This window comes from Centruroides vittatus, unplaced genomic scaffold, assembly GCF_030686945.1.
Source record: "Centruroides vittatus isolate TY-2023 unplaced genomic scaffold, ASM3068694v2 contig_409, whole genome shotgun sequence".
Taxonomy (NCBI): domain Eukaryota; kingdom Metazoa; phylum Arthropoda; class Arachnida; order Scorpiones; family Buthidae; genus Centruroides; species Centruroides vittatus.
The window spans coordinates 115253-131457 of NW_027122221.1; the positions used below are offsets into that span (position 1 = coordinate 115253).

General features: G+C 33.3%; 1 protein-coding gene across 1 annotated transcript in view; it reads right to left on the minus strand.

Annotated features, from left to right (window-relative positions):
• LOC136976598 (syntaxin-like) overlaps positions 1-16205 on the minus strand; it is a 65705-nt gene that overhangs the window by 30343 nt on the left and 19157 nt on the right. Inside the window, exons 3-4 of the mRNA XM_067271928.1 lie at positions 10899-11001; positions 39-113 (exon numbers count right to left, since the gene is read on the minus strand). Coding sequence (XP_067128029.1) covers positions 39-113; positions 10899-11001 — 178 coding nt within the window. The remainder of the gene's footprint in view (positions 1-38; positions 114-10898; positions 11002-16205) is intronic.

Here is a 16205-nt window from a genome sequence, read left to right on the forward strand (position 1 = left end):
TAAACTAATTTTAATCATCTTATATTCTTTTAACTTACATTTTAATTTTGCTCGTGTCTTATTGGATAATCTTCTAATAGAATCCATTAATTCATCTAGTTCAGCTTTAATCTCTAAAAATAAGTTAAATAATACTTAAATTTATATTATTCTCCAACAACTTTTTTTCAGTTATAGTTTAATTGTTAATTGAATAGCAACATCATATTTTCTATAATTAATGTTATGAATCACCTATTAAGAGTTTTATATTTACAAAACTTATATTTAAAATTAATTTTCATAAAAATTTTATGATAAAAATTGTCGAGTTTACGTGATGAATATACCTAGAGAGATAATTTTAATAATATAGAAAAATCTACAATAATAAATCAAAATGATACTAAAATTTCCACCTCTGCCAGCTGAATAGTTGAGGAAATATGAATTCAAAGTAAAAAAAAAAAATCTGTTTTCTGATTATATTCAAAATTAATGAAGCATTCAAGGTTCATAGTTAAATTTACTTTTATTTGTAATGTTCGTCTAAAAAATTTTTACTAACCAGTGGGAATGTACTACCAGTGTAGTAAGCAGTTGGGTAAAAAATCATTTAATTAATAATTTTAAACTTTAGATGTTACATATAACATTCCATAATTTAAACTGAATTTAGGAATTCTGTTTCATCAAATATTCCATGCTACATTCCATTTAATAGCATGAAATAGCATCATTTAATGCTATATTCCATTTTATGCTTAAAATTCTAAAAATAATAATAATGTTGTTGTTGATTTAAAAACATTTTGTAAATAATTTTTGTAAAAATAAACTGCCTTATTATAATTATCCATTATTTGTGAATACAACCACTCCTTCTCTTCTCTCAAAAACAAAGATACATATATACATAATTAGTTTCTGTGTTTAATCAATTTGATGAAATAATTGATAAATATTGATGAAATAACATATATATGTATATATATAATATATATATGTTATTTCAGGCTTGATATCTCTTTTCTCCATTTTTCATATATCTTCTTCCAGGTCTTATTTTTTCTTCTCTCTCATTTATCATCATCTCATAAGAAATGAGAAATATTCCATGCTTATCTTTGGAAATTTTTATCTTTATATCTATCTTCTCATCCTTTTAAGGTTTCTAGATCAAATGGCAGTTCTAGACTCAATCCATCTTTCCCACAGAGTCTCCTCTGTTCCAACTTCCACTTTTTGGGTTGTATTTAAATATTCTGTTTAGGATTCACTTTCAGTTCATTCTCTACGTTCAAGTCATTTTGTCTGTACTTGTCTGTAGTATGAATTAGCAAATCTACTTTTAAATTCTGATTTTATTATTATTTATTCATCCATTAAAAGTGTAATCTTTGAGAGAAATTTCATTCCAGTAGTTTCTATTCTTTTATTTTTGTTTCTCATTACTCCATGGAAACAAAATGTGGACAGAGTGGGTTTAACTATTATATGATAGATTCTGGTTCTTGTATATTTTTTGTAGTTGTTTAGATTTAAAGACACTCATATCAGTGATTTTTTGAAAATAATAGATTTTGGGGTTTATATCCACCTCATCTTCATAAAACAGTATACAGCCATGATATTTGAATTTATTTATTTGCTCAATTATTTTTTCTATTGTTATTTACTGGAAATTAGTTATTTTCTTTTAAAGGCCATAACATTTATTTTGTCTATCAAGATTTCCATTCCACAGACTATAAAAATGTTATTGAGAATAAATACTAATTTCTGTAAATTGTCTTCATTGTTTGCAATTATAACTTGGTCCTCTGCAAAGAGCAGTGCACTTTCATTATAGTAGTATTGCAGCTGATATTGAAACCCACCAATGGACATTTTTTTTCCATTCTTTTACTATTTTATATATATATATATAGGTAGTAGTGATGTAACGAATAGTATATTCGACCTCAACCAAATACTCGGCTAAGAGCGTGGCTGAATACCGAATATTAGGTCAGGAGCGTTGCCGAAAGGCCGAATATTCGGCCAAACTATTCGGCTTGATTAACACACGAATGAAAATTGGCACGCAAACCGCATTATGGCAAAGATCGTGCACCGTGCTCTCTATTGGCCCGCTGTCACTATGATTTTTTCTTCCATTAGGTCTAAATTATTTAAATTAATTAATTAAATTATAATTATTAAAGTTAATATGAGATGGAGCCAAACGTTACCTCTAGTGCTATAATTTATGTAATAGCCGTAAATAGCCCGCTATGATTCGGCAGTTGTTGGTATTTAGATGTAAGTTATAACTTATTTTATTTGCAATCGATCATTTTAACTCTTTAATTAAACACTAAAATTTTGTTTTTACTACATATTTGTAGACTGAATAGTACCCTAAGGATATACTTTAGTGGTGACATAATATCGTCTAGTTTCTCCCCAGTTGTGGAACAGTTCAAATATATTATTGGGGAGTTTCTATTTGTGAAGTTTTGTGATATTTTGTGGCTATTGTTTTTGTATATATTTTAAAAATTAACATGATTTCAAATGTTATCTTTTGCATATAATGAAAAATGCTCAGTCTTTGCTTTATATATAAAATAAATTATATATTAGTTACTCATCTTCTAGAAATAGATAAATAATTCTTTCATTAAATACGATAAGTTTCAATAAAATGTTTCGTAACTCATTTTAAAATATCGTAGAAATATTAAAATATACGCGAATACGAATATAACATAATTAACTAAACAATAACATTAATGCCCGATACATTCTAACCTACACGCCATCAATGCCATAAGATATCGGGCTAGATAAAGGCTATAATATTATTTAACTACGAAATAATTTAATACTAGAGTTAGAGTTAGTTTTCTTATTAACTTTAATAATTATAATTTAATGTTCAGCATTAATAAAAGTTACCAAAATGATTAATTTATTGTGTTTTTAGGTATTCGGTATTCGGCCGAATAGTAATTAAATATTCGGTATTCGGCCAAATAGTGAAAATAGGCCAAATAGGCCGAATACCGGGTAGTAACCGAATATTCGTTACATCACTAATAGGTAGGTCTCCTACAATGCGGTAGATACGTTCCTTGAAAATACTGCGTGTGGGAAATAGCGTTATAGGAGACACCAACTTAATACAAAAACTGGGATTCAGTTCTAAAGAGAGAAAAACTGCCTTTTATGGTGTAACGTTTTCATTATTTTTTAAATTTATGTACATAAAAAGCTTAAATAAAATTCATCATCATATAAAAACTAAAAAGATTATGATTTCAAGTCAAAATAAAAAAAAAAACAATGTTATGCTCACAAATTCAGTCCTCATTGTCACTTATTATAGTTGTTCAAAAATGTTTGACTGGCCTTATTTCAAGATCTGAGCTTGTTTCATCAAGTTCCACCGCACTTATGTGATCTGTTGCGATTTTTCTGTTATGTGAAAGATAATTCATTTCTAAATACCCTAAACTGCATTGTAAGAAAATTTCTGCATTTTTTCAACTGTGTTGGAGTGAAAACGCATTGTGGGAGGCCTACCTGTGTGTGTGTATATATATATATATATATGTATATATATAAAATAGTAAAAGAATAGAAAATATTTAGCATATATATATGCCAAATAACAACAGAGGTAAATTTTGATATAGACCTTGGTTGATTAATTTCCATTCAGTTGTGTTATTGTATTTTACAGTTATTTTATTGTCTTGATAGAGTAAATATTCATTTTTTTTATTGATATGATACTTCAATCTTCTAAGGGCTTCCAAAGCAATTCTCTTATAACTTTATAGTGTGATGATAAAAGCTAGATGTGTTTCAACATTATGCTGTTTTTCAATTAGTATTTTCTTTAGTTTTGAAAATTATATTTTTTACTTTGGTAGTATTTTTGCATACTTGTATTCAGTATTAAGGAGACTGATTCCTCTAATAAGTCAGATTTGCTTCTTTTTTTATGACAGGAATCACTAACACTATTCCCATCATATGGACAAGAGAGGAATGCCTACATCATATTAAAAAGGTTCAGTAATCCAAGTAAGAAATCTTTGCCTATAAACTTGATAAGCTCCAAATTTAATCATCTTCACCAGCAGTTTTCTCAGTTTTACTCTTGTCTAGTGCTTCTTTTAATTCCTTTACAGCAGGGCTTCCTAAATTATGTCACAACCCCAAATGGGGTTGCAAAGCAAAATGCTGGGGTTGCTAAAATTAAATTCAAACAGTTGAATTTGAAGAAACAATCGGATTTTTTCATTATTGTTAATTGTGTGAGAGCCCAGACTAGATAGGAATTTTTTTTCAAATAACAACACTTAAATTTTATAAAAAAATTTTTAAATTATAAACTCTTCTCAATAAAAAAATTTTTTTCCCCCTTCTCTTCCAACATTAAATAAATATTGGATATGAGGATATGACTACACCTACACCAGATTCACTTCCTTTCAAAAAGTGAAAAATCTTGGCATTCATCCAGAACTGAATGGCACAAATTCACAAACTGGACACACTTTGATATTACCAAAAAAGGGCATGAGAAGTGAGGGGCCTCCAAAATAAAAAAAAGGGATCAATGACAACACAGAAGTTCGCCCATCACCTCATGTTCATCCATAATCTAAAGTTGCCATTTTGTTAATTGCTCGCTTTGACTCTCTTGGAAAGTTTATCCTGCCATTCAACTATCTAAGACAGTAGTTCTCAACCTTTTTTTTACCCATGGACCCCATTTCCTCTTAATTTTTTTGTGGACCCCCCACAGACATTGCACAAAAAAACAAAAAACCTTATATTTTTCGTTTCTTTTCTTTTCTTTCGAAGACACAATGTAGTGACGTAAACTTAAACACTGGGCGAATTTTTCATCCTTTTTATTCGGTTGGAACGCTTTTTTATTACATAACGCGTTTCGGGCCGATGCCCCTCTTCAGCCAACTTCTAAATCCTGGTAAGAGCTTGTATACCGTTAAAAGCTGGTCCGTACCTCATTCGGTAGTTTAGACGGATGTAATAGTCCAAGGGTACGAATCTTTTATCCTTTGTTGGTATTTGTTGTCTTGGTATTGGGCCATGTTCTTCTCTTAGGTGATGATATTCGCCGTTTCAATAATAATATTTTAGTTCTATCTTGAGGAAACCGTGTTTTGTATTTTCGTTTCTTTTCTTTTCTTTCGAAGACACAATGTAGTGACGTAAACTTAAACACTGGGCGAATTTTTCATCCTTTTTATTCGGTTGGAACGCTTTTTTATTACATAACGCGTTTCGGGCCGATGCCCCTCTTCAGCCAACTTCTAAATCCTGGTAAGAGCTTGTATACCGTTAAAAGCTGGTCCGTACCTCATTCGGTAGTTTAGACGGATGTAATAGTCCAAGGGTACGAATCTTTTATCCTTTGTTGGTATTTGTTGTCTTGGTATTGGGCCATGTTCTTCTCTTAGGTGATGATATTCGCCGTTTCAATAATAATATTTTAGTTCTATCTTGAGGAAACCGTGTTTTGTATTTTCGTTTCTTTTCTTTTCTTTCGAAGACACAATGTAGTGACGTAAACTTAAACACTGGGCGAATTTTTCATCCTTTTTATTCGGTTGGAACGCTTTTTTATTACATAACGCGTTTCGGGCCGATGCCCCTCTTCAGCCAACTTCTAAATCCTGGTAAGAGCTTGTATACCGTTAAAAGCTGGTCCGTACCTCATTCGGTAGTTTAGACGGATGTAATAGTCCAAGGGTACGAATCTTTTATCCTTTGTTGGTATTTGTTGTCTTGGTATTGGGCCATGTTCTTCTCTTAGGTGATGATATTCGCCGTTTCAATAATAATATTTTAGTTCTATCTTGAGGAAACCGTGTTTTGTATTTTCGTTTCTTTTCTTTTCTTTCGAAGACACAATGTAGTGACGTAAACTTAAACACTGGGCGAATTTTTCATCCTTTTTATTCGGTTGGAACGCTTTTTTATTACATAACGCGTTTCGGGCCGATGCCCCTCTTCAGCCAACTTCTAAATCCTGGTAAGAGCTTGTATACCGTTAAAAGCTGGTCCGTACCTCATTCGGTAGTTTAGACGGATGTAATAGTCCAAGGGTACGAATCTTTTATCCTTTGTTGGTATTTGTTGTCTTGGTATTGGGCCATGTTCTTCTCTTAGGTGATGATATTCGCCGTTTCAATAATAATATTTTAGTTCTATCTTGAGGAAACCGTGTTTTGTATTTTCGTTTCTTTTCTTTTCTTTCGAAGACACAATGTAGTGACGTAAACTTAAACACTGGGCGAATTTTTCATCCTTTTTATTCGGTTGGAACGCTTTTTATCATCTACCTAAGAGAAGAACATGGCCCAATACCAAGACAACAAATACCAACAAAGGATAAAAGATTCGTACCCTTGGACTATTACATCCGTCTAAACTACCGAATGAGGTACGGACCAGCTTTTAACGGTATACAAGCTCTTACCAGGATTTAGAAGTTGGCTGAAGAGGGGCATCGGCCCGAAACGCGTTATGTAATAAAAAAGCGTTCCAACCGAATAAAAAGGATGAAAAATTCGCCCAGTGTTTAAGTTTACGTCACTACATTGTGTCTTCGAAAGAAAAGAAAAGAAACGAAAATACAAAACACGGTTTCCTCAAGATAGAACCTTATATTTTTCACTAATAAAAAAAGAAAGGAAAACGTTCAGAAATGTCACTGTCAAGTGATATGATGCTGATGATATGTTTTAAGTAATTTATATTTTAACCCTTATGCAAGAAATGAGTAATAAAAAAACTGACAATATATCTACTGTAGAAATTTAATTCTCAGTAAAACAATTGTTCTGAAGTAGAATTACCCTATAGACCACTAAAATATCACCATAAACCCCCAATTCAGTATTTTTTTCTGTGGACCCCAGTTGAGAACCTCTGATCTAAGACATCGATCAGCTTACTCTCAAAGGGATTTACATCTACCTACCTGCTTTCAAGCACCCAATGTCCAAGGATATTCTACTGATGCCAGATCCATCTATACAATCATCAGAACATCTTCAACGCTATCGTTCATTTCCCCTGAAGCCCACAAGTTAAGGTTCCACCTCTTTGGAAATTCTAAGCCCAGGTATTTATCATCACATGCCTGATTGTAAATGCTCTCTCTCTCCTGGTTAGGGATCTGATATAACTTGCTTAAAGATGCTATTGATATGCTATTATAAATTCAAACTGCTAAAATCCAAACCCTATATGTATAAGTGTACATATCTATACATAAATAAATGGATATTTGTTTAGTTAAATCTGTAGTTGGATAGCACTTCTTTCAGATATGCTGTCTCTCTGACCACCTATAAATGTGATCAAGCATGTGTGAAACTAATATCTAATGGCAATTGTGATTTCTACAGGCACAGTGGTGTAAGTCCTGACATGGCTTCTTGACATGGTGCCGACCCTGCAGTCACAACTGAAACTATCACATTTTCTGTACAACTCACTTATAAAATCATAATACTGGCCAAGTTGCATAGTAAATTATATTCAGATATTAAAAAATACAACCAAGCACACATCATAACTGTGGTGTCACATTGTAATTTGGCATATAAGTTATTTAACAAAGAAACAATAAGTAACTTGATGCACCATGCTAGTGCACTGGAAATAAATTTGCATGTGGTGCTACTGCAACTACTGTAGAATTGATGCGTTTCCAGTATGTTATTAATTTCTGCTTCACTGTAACAAGTGTATAGCTAACAATACAATATTGTATTTTATAGTTTTACTCAATTGAAGTTGGCATTTATTTGAATAATTATAAGAGATGCCATTTTATTTAAATTTTAGAATTTTTTTAGTTTTTTTTTAACAATGGGTAAATGATTGAACTTGAGTAACAAAGGTAATAATGATGTAGATGGCAATGCTACAAAGTCTGTTCAAGCAGTAGTCAGAAAGAGGTAACTAGGATGCATAAAAAAAATACAATAAGACATTTCTACAATTTGGCTTTACTTTTAATAATTGCTATGGTAAGGAACCACCTCTGTTTAATTTGTAATAATGTTTTGGCCATGGAGAGTATAAAACCATCAAAATTAAAAAGGCATCTTGAATCCAAGCATCCCTCTTACATCAATAAACTAAAGGAATATTTTGAACAACTGTTAAAACCCTCAAATAAAAACAAACAATATTTTGAGAAATTTATGACTATCAATAAAAAATATTTATTGATTTCATACGAAGTTTCATGTCTGATTGCTAAAAATAAAAAGCCATACACTATTGGGGAAGATCTTGTATTACGTGCTGCTATTAAAATGACAAATTACTTCATGGAAGTAAATATGGTGATGACATTCAAAAAATTCCTTTATGAAACAATTCTATCACCAATAGAATAACTGAAATTAGCAATGACCAATTCGAGCAACCTATTACTAGAATTAAAGAAAGCCCATACTGCATTGCAGTTGGATGAAACAACTGATAGTACAAAGTTGCTCAGTTGTTAGTAAACATCAGATACATTTATGAACAAAACACCAATGAAGAATTGTTATTTTGTCATCTTTTGGAAGAACATACAATGAAGAAGACATATCAGACCTGGGCGAATGCGGTTCTTTTTGAGTTACATGCGGCTCTTGCTGAAAGTGTTAATTTCTGTTTTTTATTATTTTTTTTACAATTTTATTTTATAATTTTGTGAAAATATGTTTATTAAAAAAATTCAATATTTGTTTTATATTATATTTATATTATATAATAAAATTGCACGCCTTACCATACTATTCGCCATGACAGTACAGAACTGCGGCTCCCATGCATTTTGCAAAACCTACATTTCGGCTCCCATTGAAATCTTGCTTGCCCACCCCTGACATATATAGTAAAGTTGACAAATTTTTTAATGTTAAGGGGAAATGTTACTAATAAGAAAACTATCCAATTAACAAATCCATGTTTTAGCCACCAGATTATCAGTTAATCATACATAACTTTGTCTTTTAAAAATAACTTACTTGTGAAAATTTTCTAAATAAAATGTGACTTTGTTTGAAATTTTGGAACTAGAAATTTTATGGATTTATGATAATTATATTCGTTAAAAAGAAATATGCTTGCTAATTGGTTATTTTTCTTGATAAATGAGAATCTTGAATTGATTCATTTCTAAATAATTTTTCCAAGTTCTAGAAGTCAGTTCTTTATGTGAAAATGTCAAAAATGTTTGAAGTATTTTACTAAAATGTGTTTTTTTGTAAATTTTACACCAAAAGACTCTTATTGTCTTCATAATTACAAATACTTACTACCAGAAGTAGCAATTCTTTTTAGTCATCTCTGTTTCTTCCAATATTAGTTTGCCAATATTGATGTGGCTCTTATTCCTCAAAGTTCAGGTCCCTGTGTTTTCTATTGGTCTTTCTCCAGGTGTTGTGTTAGTATCCAAAATGTTTTACTAAATATTTTGTCAGTGTGCTGCACTCTTTTTGTCAGAGTCAGTAAGAATTTATCCATGCTTTGTCTACTCCCTCATCCCTTTGTAGACTCAAGATTCATCAATTTTAAACAATCTGGCTTTTATCTAATGAATGATCAAAGTGATGTAGGTGATTTACCTTCTCAAAGAAAGATACTTTGTATTTATTCAATTCATTCAAGTGTTGATAGTTTTCTGGGGCCCTTTTATGGTAGGATTATAACTCTCACAACGGGGTTGTGAGAGTTATCAGGACCTCAAATAATCATTACTTTGACTTAAGTCATAAGATTAACTAACCACGAAGTCAGAAAAATCAGCTAGATGGAACAACCAGAAAAGAAAGCCTGGGAGACACTGATTTGAAAGAATGAAAAATTGCATACTATGTTAATTTTTTGTTTTATAAAAAAAAATATAAAGAAAACAAAAAAAAAATTTAAAATTTATTTTATATTAATCAGTAACTAAAATAAATAAATGATATAATTATTGAGTGATTAAACATGAAATTTTTAATTTAATTTACCAAAATACTCAAATACAGTGATACCTCAGTTTTCATCAATAATCCATCTGAAAACAATTGGCTAAATCCAAACCAACAAAAACAGACACAATTATTTCCTTAGGAATCAATGCAAATACAATTAATTCATTCTAGACACTCCAAATAATAAAACAATTTATAGAGAATAAATAGTGTTTAATACTAAAAACAATAAGAAATTAATATAAAAGACTAATATGATGGCCTCTGAAACAGAACTGTCATCTAACCGTTTTTGATTGATCCAAAATTAATAATAACTGTTCGACATCCTCTATTGTTTGCAATCTCTGTTTCGTTAGCACATTGACTCCTTTTGCTACATTAACCTCCTTTATTGCTTCTGTTTCTGCCACAATGGAACTTTATTATGAATGACGACTTTCCATACATGCAGCCAATTTCAGCAATATTAATGCCACTCTCTTATTTTGCAATGATTTCCTTCAACTTCATTGCGTTTCTGGCCTTCTTCTTCGAAGGGCTGCTAGCTCTGGAAACTTTCTTCGGTTCCATGATGGAGCTAAAAGGAAAGCAATGGAATGTTTGGCTAGACACGTGGAGTAATGCTCACACAATGAGAAACACCACCACACTGAGCAGGAAAATGCATGGATCACCCTTTGTTTTCACAAAATTAGCAGCGAGGTCACGTGGGCACACTAACGAAATCCAGGCAACCAATGAAAACAGACAAATTTTTCATTAAAAAAAAAATCAACAAAAACAAATACTGATGATAACTGAAGTCAACAAAAACCGAGGTATTACTGTATAGGCCTATAAATGTTTAAAGCCATATTTGCTATTTTAAATAATTCATAACAAATTTTATTTTAAATTTACTTTTTTCTTTTTCAGGATCAGAAAATATTATATTGTTATGATTTCTTTCAACTGCCTTAATGTTCCTTTTGATTTCATTAAGATAATCTTCAATTTCACTGACCTAAAAGAAAAAATTATTTAATTAGGTTTCCATTACTGGTTTTTGTAGACTTTAAAGAATTAAAAACTATTGGATTTCTTTAGTAACACATCACACAAGGAGCAGTTGTTGATATAGTTTTATTGAAGGAGATGCATTTCGGGTCTTAATGACCCCTCTTCAGTCCTTAGACTTTACAGAACATATATATTATTATTAATACATATATTATTATTCTATATAATGTAATCCTGATCTATCTCCCTTTGTAAAGTCTAAGGACTGAAAGAGGGTCATTAAGACCTGAAATGCATCTCCTTCAATAAAACTATATCAACAACTGCTCCTTGTGTGATGTGTTACTAAAGAAAGCTAATAGCTTTTAATTCTTTAAAGTCTAAAAAATTATTGTCTTATATTTATGAATCTTAAATTTTTATAAAATCAGTTGTTTATTAACTGCTTAAATAATATTTATAGATTAATTTTATAACTACAAATATAGGCAGTCATCAACTTTAAGACATTCGCCTTTCAGACAACTCACTCTTGTACAGTACCTACATTGACACTAATAATATCTAATACTTTGATATAAGAAAGAAATTTATTTTCTTATATCAAATTTGGGACTTTTCAGTCAACAAACTAAAAACTTTCATGCTATTGTACAATAGCACTTTCTCCCAGTTTTGTTTTTGATAGTTTTTACAAATAGTTTTGCTATTAACTTTTATCATCTGCTTAGTTTACATTTACATTTACCAAAGGATTAGAAGGCCTCCACCAATAAGGTATCCTTGGAAAAAGAAATATAAAGAGTTATAGAAGTTAGAAGAATGAAGAAAAGAAAAGAATGACAGGAAAGTATAAAATATGAGACTACAGTGTGCCACCTGAGAGCCAATTGTAATAACATCAATGAATAAAATTACAAACATATAGTTGTGTACAGAATAACTGCCTCTACAACTTGAGGCATTAGGAGCCCCCATAACAGCTAACTTGCCTTGGTGCTTAACACACAAAATGCGTATGAACAGCCCCTTGGGGGGAAAACAGACAAAGCCTCCATGGCTTAGGAGGTAACAATAATAAAATAAAACAAAACAATTAAAACAGTTGCAGTGTACAAAGACAAAGCCCTCCATGGCTTAGGAGGTAACATAATAAAATAAAACAAAACAAATTAAAACAGTTGCATGTGTACAAAAGACAAGGCGTCCATGGCTTAGGAGGTAAAAAAAAAAAAAAAAAAAGTGTGTGTGTACAATACAGCCAGTATATGAGAAGAGGCCCCAACAGCTGTCTTGCATGAGCCAAAGCAAATGTGTAATGTACATACAACCTCTCTAATGAGAAGGGGAACCGCAGAGAAAGTCCGCCTAGCTGTTATACTTTAGAATGTCCGTTGCTCTGATGAAAGTTTCAAGAGCTTGTAGGGTCTTTTGACTGGTGAAAAAGGCTTTCAACTGGCATGATCAGTGAAAACCATGGTCTATTGCAATTAGATAAATTTTTAAAATACAATGTATGTTTTGTAAAATATACAAATGCCATAAAAATTTTTATAACAATAACTTCATTTTAAAATTTAAGTTTAGTAATTAATTAATCATAATTGCATATTTCCTGTTTATACAGAGTGCTTGCTAAAATTCGTCTTTCGTGTTTGTATTTAGTGCACAAAAAGATGATATGCTGCACGCTGCACATCTTGATTGTCAGCTAGGGCACAAGGGCATTTCCCATTCCCTTTGTTCAGGAAACATTTCAGGCATGCCTTGAAGTTCCCGTGCCCTGTAAGGATTTGGGTGGTAATGAAGCTTGGATGGGAAAAAGACATGTGCCTCCTGTCCTGGATGCTTGGAAAAAATTTGAAGGCAAGTCTGCCTGTTTTTTCTGCTTCCCACCTCTGTTGCCAGAGTTGAGTCATGATGTTCTAGTTGGGACTTGACCAGGCTCAATGGAAGGTGTTGCGAGAGATGGGTATGTCCGCCTTAGCCACCTTTTTTGCAAGTAGGTCGGCTCGTTCATTTCCGGTTATCCCAGAATGTCCTTTGACCCAGTTTAAGAGGATTTTTATCTCTTTTCCTCTAAGTAGCATCAGAAGGATGATAGTTTCTTGAACTATTGTTAACTTTGTGCGTAGTTTCCTGATTTGGGCTAGGGCTGTTTTGCTATCGCTGTTGATGCGTATTGTCTTATTTCGGAACATCGGCTTGTCTCTGATATATTGCAACGCCTTCAAAATAGCCAAACTTTCGGCTTGGTTATTTGAGCATTGCATTTCTAGCTTGAAGCAAGCCTGGTAAATTGATTTTCCAGAAGTGTTATTAACAACTAATGCACATCCAACTCCCTCGGCAGATTTCGACCAGTCAGTAAACACACTGTACGTTTTGTCATTTATTGCTGGTGCCTCAGTAATTTCCGGGTTTGGTTCAGCGGGGTGAACTATGTTAGCCTTTTGCTGTGCATCCAGGCCATAGTTCTGGATGCCTTTTATAAGTTCCTCCATAGAAGCATGGACAATGGGAGTTTGAATGCTGTTTGCATTCAAAGTCCCATTGTCCATGCTTTATGGACAATGGAACTTTGAATAGGACCCAATATAATTTTAAAACTTTTAGGTCTAGTGGTAGAATGTTTGAAATTACTTGCAATATGTTCGTCGGGCTCATTCTGTATGCTTTAGCTATCGACATTAAACTCAATCATTGGATAGAGTTAAGGCGTTTCTTAATGTTTCGCTTGTTGGCGGCTTCTCCCCAGATCACCGCCCCATAAGTAATGGCCAGTTCGATTGCACATTTATAGATTGTCTGGCTAGTCTTATAATTTATTCCCCATGTGTTCCGGGAGATGCAGCATAGGGAGTGGGCCATTGTAACTGCCTTGTTGTGGATGTGGCTGACATGTGATTTCCATGTTAAAGTCTCATCAATCTTCAGACCTAAGTATTTGATGTATGAGTTATGTTTAATCCTATGCCCAGGCAGTTCAATTGCTGGTTTCTTTTTAAGAGGGTGATGCCGTGGGAAAAGTACACTTGCGCATTTAGCTGGGTTAATTATCAGTTTTTTTTTCTGCCCATAAGTTTACGATTTTTAAGTTTGTTCATCTGATTCTGTAAGACTTCTTGGTTTTTGTGTGACATCAGTATCACCATATCATCAGCAAATCCTAATATATCGATAGTAGTGTCCACTAAGGAGGTTTCTTGGAGTTTGAAAATATCATTATATTGTGCAAGCCACAGTACTGGCCCAGACCTAGAGCCCTGTGGGCACCCTCTGTCTATATCTCTCGTAATGACTTTGGAGCCAAGCATTATGCTTGCCTTTCTTTCCATAAGAAAACTCTTATAGACCCCGTAGATGTTTTTAGGGCAATTTGTGTCTTTTAGTGCCGAGAGGATAATTAAAGATCCAAACAACCGAACATGTTACCAGGCAGCCATCCGGCTGGCAGGACTTCTGTACAATAACACAAGCAGAAATGTATGCCATTGTAAAAGCTCTCGATCATATTCAACAAAACAACTATCAAGAGAAACAAATCGAAATCTTTTCAGACAGTAGGGCAACACTTCACATCCTACAAAATAAGAAAATTGCCACAAAAATTGCACAGGACCTTATTGCAATCTCCGAAAGCACCAGCAAGAATCACAATCTAAGCTATAATTGGATACCAGCCCACAAGGGCCACGTGGGAAACGAACAGGCAGACAAACTGGCCAAATGGGCAACCAAAACCAACACGACAAAGGGATATGCCAGAATTCCACTCACTGAAATAAGAAGCCAAATAAACAAAATCACGCAAAATCTCTGGCAACAGGAGTGGGATAGCTCCGAAACAGGACGCTATTGCTACAAATTCTTTCCAACAATCCAAGATAGACTTCAAAACAAACACTTCACCGTGAACTTTGGTGTGACACAGTGCTTAACAAGGCACGGAAACTTCGGGGAATATCTACACCGCTTCTGCATCAGGAAAAGCAACCTCTGTGACGTCGATGACAGCAAGAAGGACGATGTGCAGCATTACCTATTTGAGTGCACGAAATTCACGACAGAACGGGAGAACTTTCAAATGAAAACACTCTACGCAGGATTCAACTGGCCCCCGGACGAAAAAGACATTGTGGGTAATAAAACCCTCTTTAGTGCTCTCAACCAATACATCAAAGACACAAAAATTCTCATCAACCCGTACCGGCAAGCAGCAAACCAAACTTCTCTCAACGACACACAAAAAAGCAGCAATCATAAGTACAGTGACGAAACAAGCGAGGAAGAAGACGCCGATCAAACATCCGAAGACGAAAACAAGTGATCTAGGCGCAAGATTCACATAATCTGTAGCTGACTGAGAAGACCATTGTAAATAATGTATATAAATGTAAATAGAGTATTACTGTTATTGTTTAAAAAAAAAAAAAAAAATTGTTTTCTTGTTTCACACACTTTTACAATTCTTACTGTGCGAACCTTGATTTATTGTAAGGGACAAGTACTCCCATCAAAAGCAATTTTGTTTTGTATACTGATTACTTTTTCAAATGTATCTAAATGTGTTCTGCTTTTTAATTCAATAAAGGCCAGGCAGATGACCGTGGGGTCCCATGGGACCCTTTGGCAGCTTCTCTTCACACTCTCCTGTCTTGCTTTATTTCTTCTTCCCTCTTATTCCCTAACCTTCTTCCCTCTTCCTTCCTCTTCACACTCTAGGGCTAAGTCCTTCGATTCACAAGAAGGACAGCCCTCTCAACTCTTTTACCAATTAGTGTCTAGATAGTGCCGAGAGGATAGCTGGCCACCATGCGTGGTCGAATGCCCCTTGAAAATTAATCGATACTGCCAATGTATGTCTGTCATTTTGTTTTGCGCTCCTTATCACCTTGATCATTTGGTGTAGTGCCGTAATCGTACTCTTGTTTTTACGGAATCCGCGCTGGTTGGTGTGGAGAAAATTTATCTTTTCCATTTTAAATTCCAGTCTTTTACATATTAAGGCATCGAGAATTTTTCCAAAATTGGTAGTAGGGATATAGGGCGGAAGTCCTTCGCTGTTACACTAGTTCTTGTTGGGCTTTAGGTATAAGCTTGATTTCGGCCCATTTCCAAGCTTTGGGAAAATATACTGGAGTTGAAGACATATGTTGTAAATTACTAACATGGTAGTTGGAATGGCATTGAAAGTATGCTTGGTGA